Genomic DNA, 21,445 nt, shown 5'->3' with positions numbered 1-21,445 from the left:
ATTGCATGTATTAGGTCGAGTTGTAAGTAACTTCCGATGCAGCTAAGCAGAATCTATTGTTTGTATCTACCCGCTATGAGTTACCATGACAACAAGTTTTTGTTTTCGCTGTATAGACATGACTTCAGTTAACCTTTTGTGAACTGTTTTGTGTGATACACGTTACGTTACACTGTTTTTTTAACCTCTTAAATGGAGAATCGAGACGTACATATTCGTCACGTAATGCTTTGGGAATTTAAACAAGACGATAGTGCTAAGGCAACAGCTGAAAAAATATGTAGCGTATATGGTGATTCTAACTGATCGGGCAGTTAGAAATTGGTTTATAAAATTCCGTTCTGGAGATACGACCTTAAAAGACGAACAGAGGGCGGAACGTCCTTCCGATTTTGGCAACAACCTTTTACTTGAAGTGAAATCCCTTGGAGTAAAATCCACGTCAATTAACAAGAGGTGTAGCAGAGAGGTTGAATACATCATGCTTCCTTTTCCTAGTAAAACCTCGGTTGCTTACTTTGCCGAGTTTGCAGCCTCTTTTTCGCGCATTCGTTCAGTTGGCGCGCCATCTGAGGCATGCGTCATAAAATTCTATTTGTAAAGGAATTTCAAATAAATGAAATCTGTTGCGCGCGTTGTATTTCCGAGAGCTGTTCAATTTACTTTGACATAAATATATTCTCTGGTAATGTTTTAACAAATTCACAAGATCTGGATTAGATTATCATTGTATTGGTGTGAATCCAACAATTAAAAATTGTCAATGATACTGTTGAACGTGGGATCAAGCTTATAAAGATATAATAAAATATTATCAACAAATGAGAAAAAGCAATATGCATATACTACAAATTATATTGAAACATAGAAAACAATTTCCTAATGTAATAAAACATAGTTTAATGAAAAACTTGTTATTCGTATTATTATGTAATTTGCTGGCGGCTGGATAACGTCGTCGATAATTTTCTAATATTTATGAAATGAATTGTGTATTATTTTCATTCCTCTGTAATAAGTTATTATATTTGCTTACTCTACTACTTTTACATTACTTATTATTTCTAACCCACTTTTATCTGTTCTAAATCTCTTATGATCTGCTCTGCTCTACGCAGTCAAATGCAACTGAGTGCGATCAAGCGTGATTGTTTCGTGTGGTGCACCAGGTATACGGATATGTGAAAAAAGTGAGACCGCAAATGCTACCTTGCTATTTCCTTTCTCTCCCTCTCTCGCTTTATGCGCGCGCGCTTGTGTGAGGGGTGGACACTGTTAGTTTGAATCGTGAGCCAATCAGTATAGCAATTCACTGCATTCTCTTAATTCAAGAGCCTCGTCTTTCTACTTTGCTACTTTCCTCTACTTTTCTACCCGCAAAGAAAGGAAAAAAGAGTAGGAGTTACCGAGATCAATGTGATTTGACATTTCCTACTTTTAATCCTATTCTCCTTTCTTTGTATTGAGCAGTGATTAGATAAGAGGGGACATGTTCTGAAAATTTGTTCGGCCAAAGAGCCTTGTATATAAATGCCGTTACCGCGAAATTCGTCGAATGCCGCTCAACTCTAAATGCGGCGTCAGGGTTAACTAGTTCAGCAGAGTAAGGGTAGAGAATAGCAAGGTTTTTAGGGACGTAGAGGTTTAATATAAGTAAACTATATAATTCAAATATTCCCACTCAACGCTTATAATTTAATCGAGTATTTGATATAAAATTATTAAACTAATAAATTAATTATTCTTATTCAGTATATACGTGTTCTCTCTAAGAAGATTCATATTATCACTGAATTACTCATTGGTAGGAAATAATAATAAATGAATTAATATTTACAAGGTGGCAAAAACTTCATTAGTGTAATTCATAAATGTAATCAACATTAAAAAGTGTCGATAAAGTAGGAAACGTTAATTATTTACATTCGCCACAGAGATGTTCTTACGTATGTGATTGGTCACGTCATGTCGTGTGAGATTATTCTCAACTGTGGTTCAGTGCGCACACGCGGAAATAACTGGACACGAGGTCGGAGTATGAAACAGGCTTTACTGCGTCTTGATGCGTGGGCGGATGTAGGAAGAATGAATTAATATTTTTTGCTTCTTTAAACACCCACGTCGGCGGCGCTTTCTCTTAAGGGTAGAATACAACTAACTTAACCTAAGGGCTTACAACTAACTATGCTAATGACTAGTTACTAAACTGCTCATCCGTGAAGTCAGGGTTACATTTACATGACATTTGAGGAAATTCATGACAACCGTGTATCTAAATTGTACACTTAATTGTTAGCTAGGGAAGAGCGTGATTCGCCGTAAGGAGAAATATAAGTACTTCGACAATTTTCGTACGTTCTGTAACGTGTTCCGTTAGCGAGAATAAGAGTAGAAATTGCTTAGCTCTGATTGACTGACGATTTAATGCTATGATAGAATTCACTGTGGATTGGATGTGCAGTGAAATAGTGGGGACGATTACAAAAACTATAGGAGGCAGAAAAATCGCGTAAATCCTGAAACAACTTGTGGTATTACTATATGTAGTATGTAATGCATGAAATTATTTTTCAATCTATTGAATGCCTAAAGAATTCTGAATGGTTTTGGTAAGTTAGTTTTAAAAACTACTTCTCCTTGAGAAAGAAGAAAAGAAATGTCTCCAACAAGAGGATACTTACGTGACTCAAGCGATTCTGGTAAAAAATTAATAATTTTATTTCAAATATGTATTTAATTTTTATCAAATACAGAATCTTTGCAACAGTATACTATATTATACTCTAAAATTTACTTAAAACTGATTTTAATAATGTTTAAGGTTCAGAATCAGATAATCAATCAGGGTCTTCTAGATCAAGTCGTAGTGGTTCACCATCTAATGCAGCAAATTCTGGTCATGAAAGAAATACTGATGATGAAAATGAAGCAAGATCAGGGGTGTCAAATGTTAGTGGAAGGTCCTCTAGATCAAGTAGCCAATCTGCAGAAGAAAAAGCTGATTCTAAACAAAACTCCAAAAGTCCCTCTCCAACTAGGTCAGATTCCAGGCACTCGAGTGTTGGATCTGTAAGAAGTGAAAAATCTGGTTCACAGAGATCTAGAAGTGGTACTCCAAAATCAGTTGCGTCTAATAACAGTGACTCACAAAGATCAAGATCAGGTTCTCCACATGAAAGAAGATCGGAAAGTCCAAAATCCACAGAGTCAGTAAATAGTGTTTTGTTAACTTTTCCTATTATCATTCCTTATTAATCTAAAATTTCAGGAATTTGAATTCTCCTGGTCCTAAAGAAAATAAACCAGCAGATTCTGATAAACATGATAGCCCTGAAGACAATAAAGAGGATAATGAATCTGAAAAATCCTTAAAAATAAGAGGTTTGTGACGAGAGAAAATTTAATTAATTTCAATTAGTATACCAAAATATTATATTCCTTGTACTATAGGGAGTACAAAATCAAATGACAGTGATGGGGAAGGTAGTCCAGCTCAAAAAGATGATAACAGTGACTCCGTATCAGAACAGGATGATGCCATAAAGAGAGTAAAGCCATTAATAGATTCTGATTCAGAAAGTGAACTTGCAGAAAAAGGAACTGTAGCACCAACAGCAGATGCACTTTTTGGAGATGCTAGTGATATTAGTACAGATGACGAGAAAGACAAGGAAGAGGAAAAGAGAGAAAAAAGTCGTAGTAAAAGTAGAAGTAGAAGTAAAAGCAGAAGCAAAAGCAGAAGCAAAAGTAGAAGTAGGAGTAGAAGCAGAAGTAGAAGTCGTGATAGATCTGACAGTGGTGGCGAAGGTCCAAGTCAAGGGGTTATTGAGGATGTATGTATAATAAACAATAATACATTAACACGTTCGCAAACGGTACAAAGTTTAACCCTTAGGGCTTTAAATACTCCCGGCCGAAACGGTCCGTAGGGACGGCGCCTGGCTAGCGCTGACGGTAGCTGGGGACGGAATACTTTTATGTTAGACTGAACTGAGCATTTAAGAACAGACGCATATATGCGCCCTTAGGCCAAGCCGATGACTTAGAGTAAATGCATATCTGCGTCCATCGGCCACAACGGCGACTTTCGCCAAACGCATATATGCGTCCATAGAGCCCTAAGGGTTAATGAGCTGCAGAAATAGACAGATTTATTCTTAAAATAATCGTAGTTTATTCAGAATGTTCAGAATATCAAATGCTAACAGTTGTGTACATTAAATTCTGTAATATCTACGTCAATATAGGTCAAATTAAAATGCATAGAAATATCAAAAAATAAATAATATAGAATTAAATGTACGATTATGTGGCTTATAAATTTGAATGTTATAGCATTCATGTTATTTTACATCACAATGAAAATGAATGTTATAGCATCCACGTCCGCGAACGTATTAACACTAATTTGGTATAAACAAGGAATTAATTTTCAATTACCATACCGTAACTTTTTCAGGATGGAGATAAGGAAAAAGAAGAAGAACCTGAGCCTCCTCCAGAAACTAGAATTGATGTAGAGATTCCAAAAATTACAACAGATTTAGGTCGTGAAATACATTTTGTAAAGCTTCCAAACTTCCTTTCAGTAGAAACGCGGCCATTTGATACAGAAACATATGAAGATGAGATCGATGAAGAGGAAACTTTGGATGAAGAAGGTCGTGCTAGATTAAAATTGAAGGTGGAAAACACTCTTCGGTGGAAAGAGATCTTTGATGAAAGTGGTAAAGTTATTAAAGAAAGCAATGCTAGGTTTGTGAAATGGTCTGATGGTAGCATGTCTTTACATCTTGGTTCCGAGATTTTTGATGTGTACAAGCAACCACTTCAAGGTGATCACAATCACCTGTATATTCGTCAAGGAACTGGTCTCCAAGGTCAGGCAGTTTTTAGAACTAAATTGACATTCCGACCACATTCTACAGAATCTTTCACTCATAGAAAGATGACAATGTCTCTTGCTGATAGATCACAAAAGACTTCTGGTATAAAAGTATTATCACAAGTAGGAACTAACCCAGATCAGAATAGATATGAAATGATTAAGGTAAGTTTAATTTAATTAACTCAATTATGTCTTCAAAATATTCAAATCAGTATTATTGTGTAGTAACATAATTGTATGAAATACTGTTATAATTTGTAGAAAGAAGAAGAAAAATTACGTATAGCAATGAGAGTTCAAAGCAAGACCAAAAAGAGTACTACAGGTAGCAGAAGTACTGCAAGATCTGTTGGTGGTTATGGTGCTGATACCTATCATGACGATGGTTCAGATGATGAAGGAGCCATTTCTTTGGCAGCAATTAAGAATAAATATAAGAAGGGAATGAATGCTCCCGTAAAAGGTACGTTACAATGAGATACATTGCCTACGACAATACTTAATCTAAACAAATAGGAAATAATAATTACATCTTTACATTTTTAGCATCAAATATATATTCATCGGATGAAGAGGGTTCAGATTTCGAAGCTCTTAGACCGAAGAAAAACATTAAAGGAAAAGTTCTAAAAGATTCAGATGAAGAGTCGAATTCCGCAAGTGGTTCGGAAAGCGGAAGAGAAGACGACAATCAAGGCGATAATGCTAGCGATTAAAATACTATATTTTCATTAAGATTAACATGTTTTTGTACTATACAAGATGACTAAAGTAATTTCTGACTTATTAAGTGGTAATTAATTGTGTTTAATTGCATTTTATAAAATTTACATAATTTTTCTCAAATCATTTTTAGCGCTTTGCATTGTTGATTATTTAGCGATCTCTTAGAAGTATGAAACAGTTTTATACGACTTTTTCTGCTGCACAAAAATTACATACGAAATACTATTATTTTAAACTTTTTCGTTGTAATTCGAAACACAACAATTTTACTAATTAAACTATTTTAATCTCTACTATTTTTTGCCATTTCTGAGATATATTAACCTAAAGTTAAAAATAATTTAATTTCATCTACAAAAATTATTGATGTTCTCTTATTTACTATATAAAGTGTATGTATACATAAGCATATAATAATTTGGAAAGATTTGATACACATTGCGTCGTCATCGTAGTTCAGAATTATAATGTGGCGGATTTTCACGGTGTTTTGTTTTCGTAATGTAGGATCTCTGAGAACTAGGGATCGATGAAGGAACAGCGATGATTGAAAAACACGTGCTCGTATAACCTCAATATATTTTACTCTTTTTTTGGATACGATCTTACACGTGGGGAGTTCTGCATTAGACTCGGGTGTCGACTTTATTAGTAACTAGGAACTAGATTGTAGATGGCGCATGTGCTGCTTCTAGTGGCATACGCCACAATAATATCCACCTGGTAGACATCGCGCGCCTATTACGTTATCACGTTTCATGAGCGACGCGAACATAGTCACTAGTTTATATTACGACCGCGCTATTAAACTTAACGCTTTCAATTAATGGCGACAGGAGGGAAGTTCGAATGTAAATACAGATTTATATCGTATATTTATATAGAGATACAGTATCGGCCGAGAGGAATAACTGAGAATATGTAAGGAGATAATGAGAGAGTTCCCACGAAATTCTTCGTTGAGCCTTTTTTTATTTAGCGAGACTAATCGAGGAATGTAGAGAAAGTCACGTAGCCTCTCGTAAGATCCTCTCCAATTTCACATGAACTAGACGAGTCACAATACAATCCCGGATCTCTCAAGTACAGGACGTCGTAAATCTTTAGACAAGGACTTCCCGGAACTCTGTATGACCTCTCTCTCTCACTCAGTCCTCGAGCCGAAATCTTCGCACGCGGCACACCCCCACACCGTTCGTTTCGGCGGGCTTTTTACCTCTGCGCGCTCGACTTCCGCGCACTCCCGCCTGCATGCGCACCGTCGAACCACCAACCACCTTCGAGCTGCATCCGGAAGACGGACCGCCCCACAAATCAACATCCAGCGAATTCATCAGTGCCCAGTTAATTTTCCTATTGGCTAAGAAGGAAGGAAGGAAAAGAAGCTGGAAGAAAATGCAGAACTCCTTGGAAAACTTCAGATTTAATTCAACAGTCAAAGAAAGTACATCTTAGAGCTCTACAAATAAAGTACCTTTTGCTCAAAGTTATCAGAGTTTGTACATCTCTCTACAACCTTTCACGAGCAGAGCGGTTCTGCGTTCCACGGGCATCCGAACCACATCGAATTCCCCACATCAAACAATCCAGACCGCAACAATGTAAATCTTGTACGATTTGGAAACATTTTACTGTAAGTGATTGGCAGTATTGATACGTACACGCATTTGTACACACTGATCTGTGCCACAGAAACATTTTTATATAACGATAACGAATCAATCTTCTCATAATTGAAAATTACAACGATCTAATCTGTGAGTATAATTGTTGTTTTCATTAGTATTCATAATCATTTAGATTAATTTGTGTTATCAAAATTTATAAGTGTTTACGATATTGTGGAACAAAATAAATTTTATTTAATAAACACCATTCTTTAATTTTGATAACATTAAATTGTAATCAGAGTTATATTATATAATTTTGTTATACCTAAACTTTGGTATTATTTCCTATGGGTCTGTATTAAAATCTTACTTTTTTGGTAGCTTATACTAAATATAAATTTATTTAAAATATTTACAGAGAAGAAATATCGTTTATAATATTTTCTTTATATTAAGAAGTTATTTATTACCTAAAAATATGAATATTTATCAATTTTGTTCATTGTGTGATTAATGGTTTTATTATCATAGAGCTATTAAGGCAATTTAACCTGTACTTTCTTACGGTAGTACAACATAACCTTAGTTTTCATTACTTCTAGGAAATATGTCATAATTAATTTTTTATACTAATAATTGATATTAATTATTTCAGATTCAAACACAATGGTTGCCCATACTGTACTCTTGGATTTCACAGTGCCGTCAAATGTAATAGCAGACATACAGAAGCGTTCCAATTTGAAAGTAGCTATTGCTAAAGTTCTTAAAGAACATTTTGGTGAACTTAAGCCATTAACTGAACCAAATCTTGATGGAAGTCTCTTAGTCCTTTATGAGGGTCCGAGAGGTAGTCTAATCACTGTTCGCGGATACACTGAAGGCTTGATCACTGTTAACATTGAGTATTATAAAAAAGATGATGAAGATGCACTCTTAAACTTTGAGGTATAGTTGCTTATATTAATTACCATAATCGTTTTATTTTGCAATATCTAGTTGCAAACTTCAGAATATTTAATTGCCTCTCATGGGTATTAGATATGAAATCGGCTTTGATATCTCTCAAATATGGGGTCAGTACAAGGTATATCTTGTTACATATTAATTTGTTAAGAAATTATGAGAATGACCATTTGAAACATGCTTTCAAGCATTTAAACTTATCCATATAACGAGTATTGCTTGAAAACGTTTGAGATTTTCATTCATCAGTCTTTAGATTAAGAGAGTAAAGTCACAAAGTTAAATATGTTGTAAAAGATCATCATCGTTTGATGAGTACCAATAGAAATAAGTAGAAAGTTTACTATATACGGAAGAAACACGTGTAACAAAGAGGACCTTGTAGCAGTGGCAATACCTGGAAGCGGACGTTGCGATGGCTCTGAATAGCCAACGCAGTAAGTGCCTGCCACCAGTAAGACGAGGAACCATATATGACCTCTATCTGACACTATCAGGTAGAAACCGCTTCCCCAATTAGTTCCCATACTTAGCTATCTATAGCACCTTATGAATGTGCGAATCGTTTTCGTTGCACTCTAAAACGCAAACAGCTCCAATTGATTAATTTGTTTCCTATCTACGCGGTATTTTTCCCTGGTGTTTCTTTTTTGGTTCTTCTGCCAAGGGATTTGAAATGACCCTTATGACGCATATGTAAAAGAAGAGTTGTTACGATTGGTTTAACAAGATAGTTTCTGTTTTTTTTTTTTATTTATCGGTTCGCTTATCGCGGCCATCTTTAGTTGACCAGAGAATTGGAGATGGCGTTGGAGGCGGCAGCGGCCTCTACGCGTTCGCACATGCTTACACCAATTAAACGCGGTGGACCTTTTGAGAGATACTTTCCTACCGCCGGTGAGTTTTTTATTTATTATTCTGTTTACGGAACCAGCGGAGTTATGTGTCCGCATAATTGTAAACTATATCGTGCGCCGACAAAAATTATTTTGGAATAATTTCTTCGATTATATATGGCTTATTTCGTTGAACTATAAACATTCTTTTCATTATTTTCTACGTGATCAAAGTGATAATAGTTTTACTTTAACACTTTAAAACAATATATTTTATTAGAATTGTATATCGGTTAGTAATACTGTTAATGCCCCTTTTTTAAATTCTACTATCATTTTTACTTCCTTCCCCCATTAAAGGAAGCCATTTCAATAGTTTATACTTTCTTCACCAATTTCATTGCAGTATCTACATAAATGGTTTCCTAAGAAAACAACAAATACAGAAAGTGACATAAGAAATATACTCCAAAGTATTGAATACTCTTAAGAATTGTAAATTTTAATACTAACCTTCCACTTTACAGCTGTATTTATCCACTGAATGAAGTTACATGTTCCTCTAATTTTATGCTACATTAGAAATATATAATAATTACTATAAATAATGAGATAGATTAGTACTATCCACCTGAAAGTCCCAAATCCTTGATATTTTGATTGCTAATCACTTTATTGTATATAAGAAAAAGTTATTTATTCTTTTAACATATTTGCGCTTTGCATTGCATGTATCTATTAAATGCTTTCTTATGCATTACTTAATCTATACAACAAAATCTTTTTATAGAACAATTGTTTTTCTTTTAAGATGATAGACTACTTGAATACGACATAGACAAGTTGGTTTTCGAAGCACGTTCGCCATATCAAAAAGTGCAAATCGTTCACTCAAAATCACTAGGAAACCTGTTAGTCCTTGATGAATTACAAAGTAAGAAATACGAAATTTAAGAATTTCTAATATAGAATTTTAAGATCTGAATTATTGAATTAGTGTTATAAATTTTGTATTAATGTATTATTTATTTTCAGATATTTCTGAAGCAGATCTTATTTATACAGAAACTTTAATGCAGCGTGGAAAAGAGGATTATGCAGGGAAAGAAATAGTTATTTTAGGAGGAGGAGATGGAGGGTTATTGTGGGAACTACTTAAGGAGAAACCAAAATTTGTTACAATGCTGGAAGTAAGTTTACTTATCTTTTTAAGGTATAGTAAATTTCTTTAACATAATATTATAAAATTATTCTGTTAATGATATTCTATCTTCAGATTGATGATGTTGTTATAAATGCCTGCAGTCAACATATGAGGAGCGTATGTGGAGACTGTCTAGATAAAAGAAAGGGAGAAAACTATGAGGTAAATTTTACTAGCTAACCGATATTTTTAGGCAAAAGTTAAAAAAATATTTACGAGCATAAAAAATTTGTAGATTATTGTTGGAGATTGTGCAAAAGCCTTAGAGTACATGATTGAACGAGGCCAACAATTCGATTATGTTTTTGGAGATCTTACAGATATACCAATCAGTACTTCACCACAAGGTGATGAATGGGATTTCACTAAACTTATTCTAAATCATTCAATGAAAGTCTTAAAGCGGTCTGGGAAATATATGACCCATGTAAGTACATTAAAATTTAGTTTGCTCGTTAATACGATTCCTTTCAATGATAATAATAAAAATCACTCCAAAGTATTCTATCAGCCACAAAATACTAACTGTTTAAGTCTTCAATTATACTTTCGTAATTGCTTATTGTTCACGTAGAAACTTGGTTCTATCAGTTTAATATTACTTAAAACTTCAAAATTATATGTATAAACATAACTTATATTTTATCTTAAAGGCTAATGGAACATCTTGTCTAGAATTTATACATTCGTAATTGCTTATTGTTCACGTAGAAACTTGGTTCTATCAATTTAATATTACTTAAAACTTCAAAATTATATGTATAAACATAACTTATATTTTATCTTAAAGGCTAATGGAACATCTTGTCCAGAAGCACTAGAAATGTTCGAGCAAGTCCTCTCACAGCTCTGTGTACCAGTAATCTTTACTAAAGACAGTGCTTTTATACCTTCTTTCTTCGAGGAGTGGGTTTTTTATCAAGTATCGTTTGAATGATGGATTAATTATGTAATCCTGAGGTTCCTGGAGAGGCATGCTCACAACCCATTTCCTCCCTTATGACCCATATTCAACCTTAATTGCGGATGTTTTGCTACCGAATTGGTCTCTGGAGAAAAAGATCCCAATGCTGGACATAAAATCCCAATTGACTCTACCACACTGGCGTCTGTACATAAAGTAGGTGGTGGTTATCTGACTTTATTTAATTGTTTAGTAACTAATAAACTATACAAAGGTGCTGAATTATCTTTTCTAATAATTGTCAATAATCAAAGTGAATCACCCAATAATTTAACACAAGTAACCCCAAAGAAAGTAATTCAAAACCTTTATTGCTGTACAAATATATACCAATAATTAATCCTTTAATGATTTAATTTATTCATTAACTTTGTAAAATATAAACTAAACTATATCAGATATAAATAGATAAACGTAGGTGCATGCAATTTTTATTGAATATGGAACACAAGAACATTTCATAATAATCATTTAATTATAAGAACGTTAATATTAAATATAATTATTTAATGAATAATAATTAATATTAAAACTTGTGTATATAAATAAACAGAAACACACAAATATATATATATATATATACATATATATTTATATATAATATATATATATATATATATATATGTATGTCGAATCAATCGACTAGTCGTCATGACGGTAGTATCGGTTCAATCGAATAATCAATCATTGTAAATAGATGTTAAGGTGTAAAGTTTTAGTTTTACTTTTATTGTGAAAACTGTTACCAGAGACTCAGACGTACGTTTAGTCGAAAACGTTTTTTCTACTAAACTCTAAACGTTTTCCACTTGAATGCGAAATTTTTCGAAAGAATAAATAGAGAAGAAGAATCAAGTCGAAGAACAAGTTTGATTGAATTCCTCTTGAAGAATTTTCATAATATTGTTTATTATAGTTAAATAGTTGTTTGAACAAATTAATTTAAAATAATTAAAAATTATAAATTTACATTTTTTAATTGCTATAAAAAATATGTTCCCGAATTATACGGAAAAAATCAAATTGCACCGAAAGAAACCTTAAAACATCTAATGAAAACCCAAAAGAATTGGCTAACACTGATTCTCTGACATATACATATCGATGTATTTACAATACAAAAACCATCAGGCAATAAAGGGTTAAGGAATTTTTATTGGATTAACAAACTAACATACAAATAAGATGTTTGCTTTACTGTCTTGTCTGTTATTTGAAAAGTGTAAATGATTGTTTATCTTTGATGAACACCAATGTCTGAAAAAGGAATAAAAAGCTAAGAATGTAGTAATTAGTGGTAAGTAAAAGAAATACGTTGTAGCGCACGAAGATTGGGACCTTTTTGGGTTCTGCAGCGAGGAAAACGAATGAGAGCGTATTTCGGTCCTAGGCCCGCTAGAGGACTCGTTAGTATCTAGCGGGCCCTGCTTTAGATATAGAGATAAGGATAGGACGGTTTCGGTAGTATACATATATACAAACGGCGACGGCCTCAGGTAGCTTTCGGGAAAGGAACCCATCTGTTGGCGAGTGTCGGAGGTAGTTGCCACAACGTTATAAGATAATCATATTAATTATAAAACTAATATTAATGTTATTTAATATTATATTTTTGATTAATGGATTAAAAAATATACTATACACAATATTATGGTATACTTAATATTTCTTATATTATTTTAATATCACTGTTTGTGCATATTAACATCAATAAATAATAATTCTTATATTATGGACATTAAATTCATAATTAACAATTCAAAATGTTTTTATAATTAAATTTTCCAAATGTTACTATTATTATAAACTTACTGGTAATAAAAAGCAATATTAATTCTGACTAATATGGATACATTATAATTAATATGTTGACTTAATAAACAAATAAATAAATACAGTCACATTAAAAGGTAAGATTATAAGTTATTTAATTAAAATAATTTAATAGTTGTCTGTAATAAAATTAAGAATAAATGTATGGAAAAAATATATAGTAGGATGATGGTTCACTTAAACAAATATCATTTCTACATCTCTAATTGAAACTTTTTGCAGACATGTCATTGTTATTTTAAGTGCTTTTTTACTTCATGTATAGTTGGCTCTGTTTCTGTTTCCAGAACTATTTGATCTAACCATTGTTGAACTTGTTCTGGCAGTCCATGAGAATTTTGTTGCTCTTCCATAATAGTTCTACCAGAATTCCTGACACTTGTGCCATCACTTTGTTGTTCTGTAACAACATTTTGAAAATTAAAATCATTGTTTCTGAAATTTGGATTTATCTCTGTAGATTGGTTCAAATTTTCTTCAGATTGTCTGACTTGAAAATTAGATGTCTTACTGGTATTTTCTGTTAGATATTCTATGCTAACAGTTTTTAAACCATTGGTGATATTTTCTATCTTTCTGTCGTCTACTGTAGATAAATCTTCCACATCACCATTGGGAGAAATATCCTCTGAACCTTTAACAGATTTATCGAAGCTGACATGATCTTTAGTAATGTCTTGATATTCCTGAATCTTATATGGTTCTAAGTCAGTAATTACTGTTGTATTAGAACCTGTTAGTTCTATTCTTCCAAATTGTTTAATTTGTTCTTCAAGGGTGTTCCTATCATCTAATATTGTTATAGATGGAGGAAGAATTTCAGGATTTAATAATGTCAAAGATATTTGTTGTCTATAAAGTGCTTCTGATTGTCGTAATAGTTGTTTTTCTCTAGCATTTAATGTCTGTGCCAGTTGTGCAAAGGAGACTTTGATTTCCTTTTGAACCTTAAAATTATAATAGCAAATTGTACAATTTACAAAACATTGCAAGAATATTCATATCTTGGTAACAGTACTTGAGGATTAAAAATTGATTGTAAAGAATTAAAACTTAACCTTAAAGTACTTATTTCTTTCTAAAATATTATTTAAAAAAATCGTCTGAAACGGAAGAAATGTACCTTCAGAAAGTGTTTCTCCAAGAATGTTTTCTTGTCAGATATTAGTTTCCTTCTGTCAAGATTGCTATCGCTGTCGGTATTATCTTCATTTTTCTCTATCATGTTATTAACTTGATGTGTTCACTGGTATAATCAGTTTTACCAAAAACTTCTGTTGACGATAAAATAGAAAAGTTAATTCTTCGAAGTTTAGTTATTTGTCAAATTCATGTGGAAAGCAATTTGACATCAGTGTAAGTCGAAAACCTGATACGAAAGCTATTGATGTTCTAATTATCATCCACCCGTTAGATTAGCAGCACTGCCATCTTGAAGTTCACGAAATTTAAAATCGTTATTTGAAATGTTAAATTTCACTCAATATAAATTCAATCAATGAAGTATCACATACTCATAAATAAACAATAATAAAAGTTGCGTTGTGACAATATGTTTTTACTTGTTCCATATATTTTTTGTACTTTTTATACTATTAAAAATAAATAATACAACAGAATCTTCACACAACGTATATATTATTTTTGTGCCTTCTCCCACATATTATACTTAAAACTGCAAACAGATTTTTAATGATAATCTTTATTTACCAAAAAAAATTTCCTCGTACAGATTTTTCTTTGCTATTTTTCTTTGCTATTTTTCTTTCTCGATATGTGTATTTTCAATAACTGCTATTCAGGCGGCTAATAATAATTTTTAATTAAATATACAGTTGAGTTTCGTTCGAAAAACATTTTAAATATTTATCGATCAATCTAATACGGGTCGATAATGACTTCTTGTTAACAATACAATGGATATCTACTACCGTATCGTTTCTACACAAGTCTACGATTTCCACATTTGCACGAACATCTTTGTAGAGTTGTGTGTAAGACGCGACATCGATAGGTGAGACGAAAAAAGCATCGCGGCTTATCGTTCAATTCTACGATCGAATATAACAAATAAGACTATGAATTTTATATGTTTATAACATATTTGCATATACAAAGCGCAATAATAAAATTTGAAAACATATTTCGCTAATTTTTTAAATAATTATTTTTACTTCCAAAGGAGCAGTGAATCACATTGCTTGTCTTCAGAAATTGATGAATGAAAATTCCATTTCTCATAAAGATCCGCAGTCTAGTGAGAATTATGGCAGCACAAATATGTATGTTTTATAACGAGATTCAAAATGTGCAGTTAATTTCTTTTATCGTACATACCCGATACCGCTAAAATAAGTTAGGTGTAGTAACTACATGCAACCAGACTTACGTGAGATATAACTTTTAGATTTTACTATCTTTTAACAAAAACATTGATAATGATATTTAGACTGCGGATTTTATTCAATTACAACACGTGTGACTGTTTAAAGTAGAGCTCAGTGAACAAATTTAATAAAATTCAAAAGAGTTTTCGTGTTACTTGAAATCTAATTCAAAAAACTAGATCATGAAAGTCTGTTCTTGGACAAAATGTCCGTAGTTTGATAATAAATAATAATAGTAATAATAACAGTAATAATAATAATAATAATTACAACTGTTTGCGAACTCTTCGCGTACACCGAGGATTTCTTGTACTTATATAAATACAATTAACGATACACTTACGTTAATATACTAGATGCGATTTCTGAACACTTTAATCGTTTTGTAGATTTTTTTCTTTTAACAAGAACATCCTATCCTGCGAACCACGACCTAACAATTACCTAGTCAATTGGTAATGATACAAAAGGGAAAAAGAACAATACAATAATACGATTATTGCTCGCATCGCAAAATATAAGAACGTCCACACCTTCCGTCAACGAAAAACGACGCTCCTACGAGGAATTACACGGGAAGTGATAGCATAAAGATGACGCTGTTACGTTGGTTAGCTCGTTAAATTAATGATAGTCAGGAAGAGATAGTAAAGACCAAAACGATTGATTCCTTTCGAAGTTGGGGAAGGTCGGCGGCAGTTAAAGGGGTGTCAATTCAAGGGACGGTTGGCCCATTTTCATTCGCAGACTTGCTACGTCATCTTCTATTCGTACCAACAGTTTGAATTTCTTAAATGAAATAAAATAGTGATATCAGTTATCAGTTGTTAGTTCGAATATTGACCGAAAGGTAGAACAATGGTGTATAATTCGCAATTTACCGTTAAGACGTCTCCTGGCGTTGTCTTCCAGGCGTAGAGCATATAACCAGGTATACACAGCATGGATGATAAGGCCGTCATCCAGCCGAGGACATGGGACCACCATGGATATTCGTAATCTAAATACTTCACAGGTGTCCATTGTACCAAATTAAAGATGAAGACTCCCTGAATGACAAAGTTTAACATTGAAAGTTTTATTAAATCTTACAAAGAAAAAGTACGAATACGTATTATTATATTTGAGATACTCAGAACAATGTCTTTAAAGATTGTTTAGAAATGTATCACTGAAATATTAACTTACTACACAGATCAAGGGAGTGGTGAACGTCCAACAAAGTTTCCACCACATTAGGGGATAATACCCAATCATATCTCTGATAGCGTCGTAAAATCGATCGACGCCAAAAGCCCAGCTTATCGAGATGCACTCGAAGAAGATTAAGAATAGAAGACAAAATCCGGAAACGGCGTATGAATCGAGGATCTGAAAGACGTACATACCACCTTGGGATATACAGGAGAGTCCTATAATGTAAGATAGCACGCAGACGATTGCTATAAAAATTTCCTTGCGTCGTCGAAGCAACTGTGGCCACTCATCAACCTTGAATGAACAAATTTACAAAAATTAGTACAAGTATTTATTTACAACGAAAAGCCCGTGCTAAATATATAGCTTACCATGGCAGTAACGAATCCTTCCATGGTACAAAACTGCGAATCCAAGCCGATAAGTAAAAGCATGAAAAAGAACAAGCACGACCACAATGGCGCTCCCGGAAGCTGAAGAACTGCTGAAGGATAAGCCAAGAAGGCCAATCCCGGACCGGAAGCGGCAACCTCTGCAACCGGTTTTTGCTGCTCGTGGGCCATGAAGCCCACTACGGAGAATATCACGAAACCAGCGAACATGCTGGTCGACGAATTCACCGAACACACTATCAAAGCATCCTTGTAGACGTTATTCGTGAACTTATTGTAACTACCAAGAGCTACCAACGTGCCCAAACCTAGGCCATAAGAGAAGAAGATTTGGGTGACCGCGTCTATCCAGACCTAAAAAATACAATAAATATTTACAGACACGTTCGATTAATTCGTAAGCCGTTCTTAATGAGTTTGCTGAATTTCTATAAACCTCTTACACATTTACCTCCGACTCTTTTAATTTCGAGAGGTTCGGACTAATGTAGAATCGAATACCCTCCATGGCACCTGGTAACGTGATCCCACGAATCAAAAGAATCGTTAATAAGACGTACGGGAAAAGCGAGGTGAAGTAAACGACTTTCCCGGTCCACTTAACACCCTTCCAAATACAGAAGTAACAGAGGATCCAGACCAAAAGTAAGGTACCGGCCAGTTCCCAACGAATATTGCCCACATGCTCTATACCATCGCTAATTTGAAGCGCCCGTCGCCTGAAAAAAAACACACGTGCAAAATCATCTTTTGATTGAGTTTCTTGAATCAGATCAGGTACTTACTCCCAAAACTCTTTCACAGGATCAGTGAGGTCCGTAACCGTCATGTTAACGCCATTTACAGTACATATCTGGACAATGCTGACGGCCTTATGATGTCTGGTCGCTTTGCCCCAGCAGGGCAACGAGTCCCTGTCGTAAGGATTCACACAGTACTTCGTATTCCAGGAATTGTTGCAGCTTCCCCAGGCTAGCTCTGTTTCAGTTTTCCAAATTATCGCATGCGAGAATTTTTTGAACACGATTGCTACCGCGCGTTACTTTCTGTTTCGTATGAATACCGGTTGAACAACGAAACGTACCACTTCGCATGGACATGAAGAAGTAGAATATTGCCCAAGCAAGGATGACAATGTAATAGACGTTCATCCAGCAGGACATGACAGCGGCGGCATAACCGATGCCTTTGAAAAGCGGCGCTATCTTGAAAACTCCGAGGCCACCGACGGTAAGCATTTGGCCAAGGGCTAGCTCCATGAAGAACATTGGGATTCCAGCGAGAACCAGTGTCAAGAAGTATGGTATTAAAAAAGCGCCACCGCCATTCTTGTAACAGAGATACGGAAATCTCCAGACGTTTCCCAAACCGATCGCTAAACCAACCTTTAGAATACAGAGATCAATTAATTATTGATCCGAATATCATTCAGACAGGTAGGAACATGATGATATTTGAAACATTACCACGCTCAAAATAAAATCTAATTTGGTACTCCATGTGCCACGTTCTGGTAGTGGCTTCTGTTTGCTGGACGTCAAATTTAACGCGGTTTTGTCAGGGTTTTCAGGATCCCCAAGTTCCGGTTCTCTCGATGCCTCCGTCATTTTGTATTAGATCTCCGTCACCTGACCTTGAAGAAGTTCCGTCGCTTCCGATTTCCTTTCTCGCGTGTTCCTCCACACCTCGCGCAACTACCGCGAATACATAACAAAGCTTCTGTCGACAATAATACACGTTATCCGTATACTGCATTTTTCACAATTTTTTAGTTTTTCTTACAATTAAAAAACATTTCTAAATAGGTGATGAACCGTTTTTAAGATTTTTTAAAATTATTTCATCTGATCATACGGGACAATACTATGGTCAGTGTTAACTGCAAAATTATTCTTTCATAAAAAAGATTTAACAAATTGATTTGTTATCTAATAATTTTGATTCAGCTGCAAAAGATCGAGCAAGACTTGTTTCTAGCATATTGAAAATTTTTACGAGATGCTGTTCGTCATTCTCTCAAGGTTCTTGCGAAGGATGCAATTTTTGGTAAACGATTCGACCGAGTTCTTGTTCTGATGCCGGATGTAACTCGGGTCTCATCACGTGGAAAATCTGCGGAAGATTATTACCCTTAAATATTGAAGAATACCAGACAACTTGAAATCAGGACGAAGAATTATCCTGCTGCCTCTGACATGAGAAGAAAAGATTCACATTGCCAAATAAACCAATTGCTATAATTGATATAAGAATATCAACTTATAGCCCGTTGATTTTGACGAAATATCCTCAATTTGTTATTGTAATAAGAAAGTGGTAAGCAAATGTTAATTTCAAAACAACCGAATAAGCAAATAAGATTTAATATTAAAAAATAAGTTTTCATCTGTTCAACCCCAATCGTTAAGAAATAAAAACTTTTCACAAAGGGTAGAGCGACAATATAAATTCCGCGTACTTTGTTTCCTTATGATTACGGATGTAAATTATGTAAAGTCAAGTTCAATCGTATGGAATTTTTCAATAGTGGTCTAATAGCATTACAGTATTTAGTTCGTCGATAGAAATAAAGTAAAAGATATGGCTTTGAATTAGAATCCTAATCTATTGACAAATGAAAACGTTTTCTACGAGAATAAATCTGTAACTAACCTTTCTATTCAGGAGATTTCACGAATCTGTGTCGGTCATACAAGGTTCAAATGGTTGCACCCTCTTACCTCGTTTAGACGAAGAAAATAACGCAAGATTTATTTCTTACTCCCATTTAATAAATTAAATAAGAACAGTACGCCAATGTGCAACACGAGCAACATCAAAATTATTGCGCACCATTTCACTTGACGCTTCAACATCTTCCTTTAATTTGAATACACCCCGCAGTATTGAAAAATATTTCCTATACTCTTTTACAAGGTTAAGTTCATCAAATATTGTATCCGTTTCTTTGTACGATCGGTGCAAATATGAACAATGGATGAAATGAAAACTATTGAATATCTTGACAAACGATCGGATAAAGTGGTAAAGTTCAATTTCGTATGCGCTCACGAAATCCCGCTCGGAACAATGGCGAGCAACAGCGCTTCCGGTTCTACGATAAGAGACCAGAAGACAGCGCGATGACCGGCATACACCACGTTTATACCAATAAGAAAGAATTAAGGCGCAAAAGTAACATCGATGCAACACGGTTAAATACGAATGTCCGGCTGGGGAACCCTACGATGAATATCCCGAGCCCGTTCCCCCAAAGCTTCATCCTTCCCCGGCCCCTTCGCGGCCGATCTATTGCTCGGCTCCCTCTTCCTCTTCCACGCTCATAAAAAACAGCTATATTTTAATTAAACGAGAACGCGATGTTCCGCGTAACCGACATAGCTGTAATCTTAAATTCCTCCGCTGGCTCTAATTACAACTCCCAAAATTTCGCACGGAACAATGGATATTCGATCGCATACCGAATTATCTTCGAAGAATCAACAATGTTGTCGCACATGTTACGATACTTTCTACGGTTCTATACTCTACGCTTTAAATCGCATACGAACCTGTTTCAAAACAATCTTCGATCTGAGGACACTGTCTTTCAAGTAGCAGAGATTCCCGGTAGCACGATCTCTTCTAATATTTTCCTTCTTCCTTTTCTCCCCCTCCTTCCTCCTCTTATAGTTCAGTTGGTTTCTCGCGAATTTCCGGCAGTAAGACAATTCTTTCTGATACAGACAGAAAACTTATGCGTAGGATAAATAGTCGCACGAAAGAAATGATTAATTCGGAACTTTCCCGGCGAGAATTCTACGCACTGTCACTGGCGCACTCTTGATCCTTCGCGCAACAGCTCGAGCGAGTTCAAATGGGCGGCATTTCCGGAAACGAAGTTTCCTGGACTCGTGAAACTCTCCGCTCCAGCGACAAGGATGGATCAAGAATTGACTTCTCTTGATCCTGGTGGTGTTAGTCGCGATACGATCATCGATCACGTTTTCCCCCGGAAAGGAATCTGCGCTTTTATGTTTCGATGAGTTCCTGTGCGAAAACGATTCCAGTTATGAGGAACGTCTCCTGTCTCTCGCCTTGGTGGAAGCTTGATTCCTGTTTCTGATGTTTTCTGTTAACTTTCGATGCCTATTTTGAGACGCGTCTCCGAAAGACGATGCGAGTGCTCGGTCGGCTCGCTCAGAACTGGAATCGGGAGTTCGCTTTCGACGGCGAACTAGCTGAAATATTGGGGGTACGAAATCGGGGGATCCCCCTTTTCCTTTTTTGCCCCCGGTCCACCCTTGCCGTTTACATCGGTGTCACGCGTTTATTCCGCGCGCGGTCACTTGCAGCCGGGCCAAGCGCTCGCGCAAACACGCGCGCGCGCCCGCCCGCTCCGCTGAGTAAGAGGGGACGAGGAAAACAAGGAGGAAGAGGGTCACCAAGATCGCAGCAGTATA

At 35.0% G+C, this 21,445-nt stretch overlaps 4 protein-coding genes across 6 annotated transcripts; 2 read left to right on the top strand and 2 right to left on the bottom strand.

Annotated features, from left to right (window-relative positions):
• The first annotated feature begins 2,250 nt into the window (after positions 1–2,250).
• Positions 2,251–5,892, top strand: Atu (Another transcription unit). Its single transcript, XM_078193087.1, has 7 exons — positions 2,251–2,699; positions 2,822–3,206; positions 3,269–3,381; positions 3,451–3,833; positions 4,460–5,050; positions 5,150–5,351; positions 5,435–5,892. The coding sequence occupies exons 1-7, from the start codon at positions 2,657–2,659 to the stop codon at positions 5,602–5,604; spliced, it is 1,887 nt and encodes a 628-aa protein (XP_078049213.1). The 5' UTR covers positions 2,251–2,656; the 3' UTR covers positions 5,605–5,892.
• A 1,359-nt stretch (positions 5,893–7,251) lies between these two features.
• On the top strand, positions 7,252–12,363 carry Sms (spermine synthase). 2 transcript variants are annotated; one of them, XM_078192105.1, is made up of 8 exons: positions 7,252–7,371; positions 7,880–8,172; positions 8,976–9,087; positions 9,838–9,960; positions 10,062–10,216; positions 10,303–10,392; positions 10,466–10,657; positions 11,021–12,363. In XM_078192105.1, exons 2-8 carry the CDS (start codon positions 7,891–7,893, stop codon positions 11,165–11,167), a joined length of 1,101 nt encoding a protein of 366 aa, XP_078048231.1. In that variant the 5' UTR covers positions 7,252–7,371; positions 7,880–7,890; the 3' UTR covers positions 11,168–12,363. The 2 variants fall into 2 exon arrangements, with proteins under 2 accessions (XP_078048231.1, XP_078048232.1); XM_078192106.1 differs by lacking the exons at positions 7,252–7,371; positions 7,880–8,172 and adding an exon at positions 8,190–8,687.
• A 649-nt stretch (positions 12,364–13,012) lies between these two features.
• On the bottom strand, positions 13,013–14,435 carry LOC144475815 (uncharacterized). 2 transcript variants are annotated; one of them, XM_078192108.1, is made up of 3 exons: positions 14,151–14,435; positions 13,539–13,974; positions 13,013–13,427 (listed from the first exon to the last, which is right to left on the bottom strand). In XM_078192108.1, exons 1-3 carry the CDS (start codon positions 14,250–14,252, stop codon positions 13,261–13,263), a joined length of 705 nt encoding a protein of 234 aa, XP_078048234.1. In that variant the 5' UTR covers positions 14,253–14,435; the 3' UTR covers positions 13,013–13,260. The 2 variants fall into 2 exon arrangements, with proteins under 2 accessions (XP_078048234.1, XP_078048233.1); XM_078192107.1 differs by having other exon boundaries at positions 13,013–13,974.
• A 67-nt stretch (positions 14,436–14,502) lies between these two features.
• Gat-a (GABA neurotransmitter transporter-1A) lies at positions 14,503–21,095 on the bottom strand. Its single transcript, XM_078192104.1, has 10 exons — positions 20,810–21,095; positions 20,555–20,719; positions 18,470–18,722; positions 18,088–18,388; positions 17,789–17,981; positions 17,455–17,722; positions 16,983–17,357; positions 16,603–16,905; positions 16,296–16,463; positions 14,503–16,203 (listed from the first exon to the last, which is right to left on the bottom strand). Exons 3-10 carry the CDS (start codon positions 18,608–18,610, stop codon positions 16,114–16,116), a joined length of 1,839 nt encoding a protein of 612 aa, XP_078048230.1. The 5' UTR covers positions 18,611–18,722; positions 20,555–20,719; positions 20,810–21,095; the 3' UTR covers positions 14,503–16,113.
• Between the last annotated feature and the right edge of the window lie 350 nt (positions 21,096–21,445).

Source organism: Augochlora pura, chromosome 10 (assembly GCF_028453695.1).
Source record: "Augochlora pura isolate Apur16 chromosome 10, APUR_v2.2.1, whole genome shotgun sequence".
Taxonomy (NCBI): Eukaryota; Metazoa; Arthropoda; class Insecta; order Hymenoptera; family Halictidae; genus Augochlora; species Augochlora pura.
This window is presented reverse-complemented; position numbering and strand designations above follow the sequence as displayed.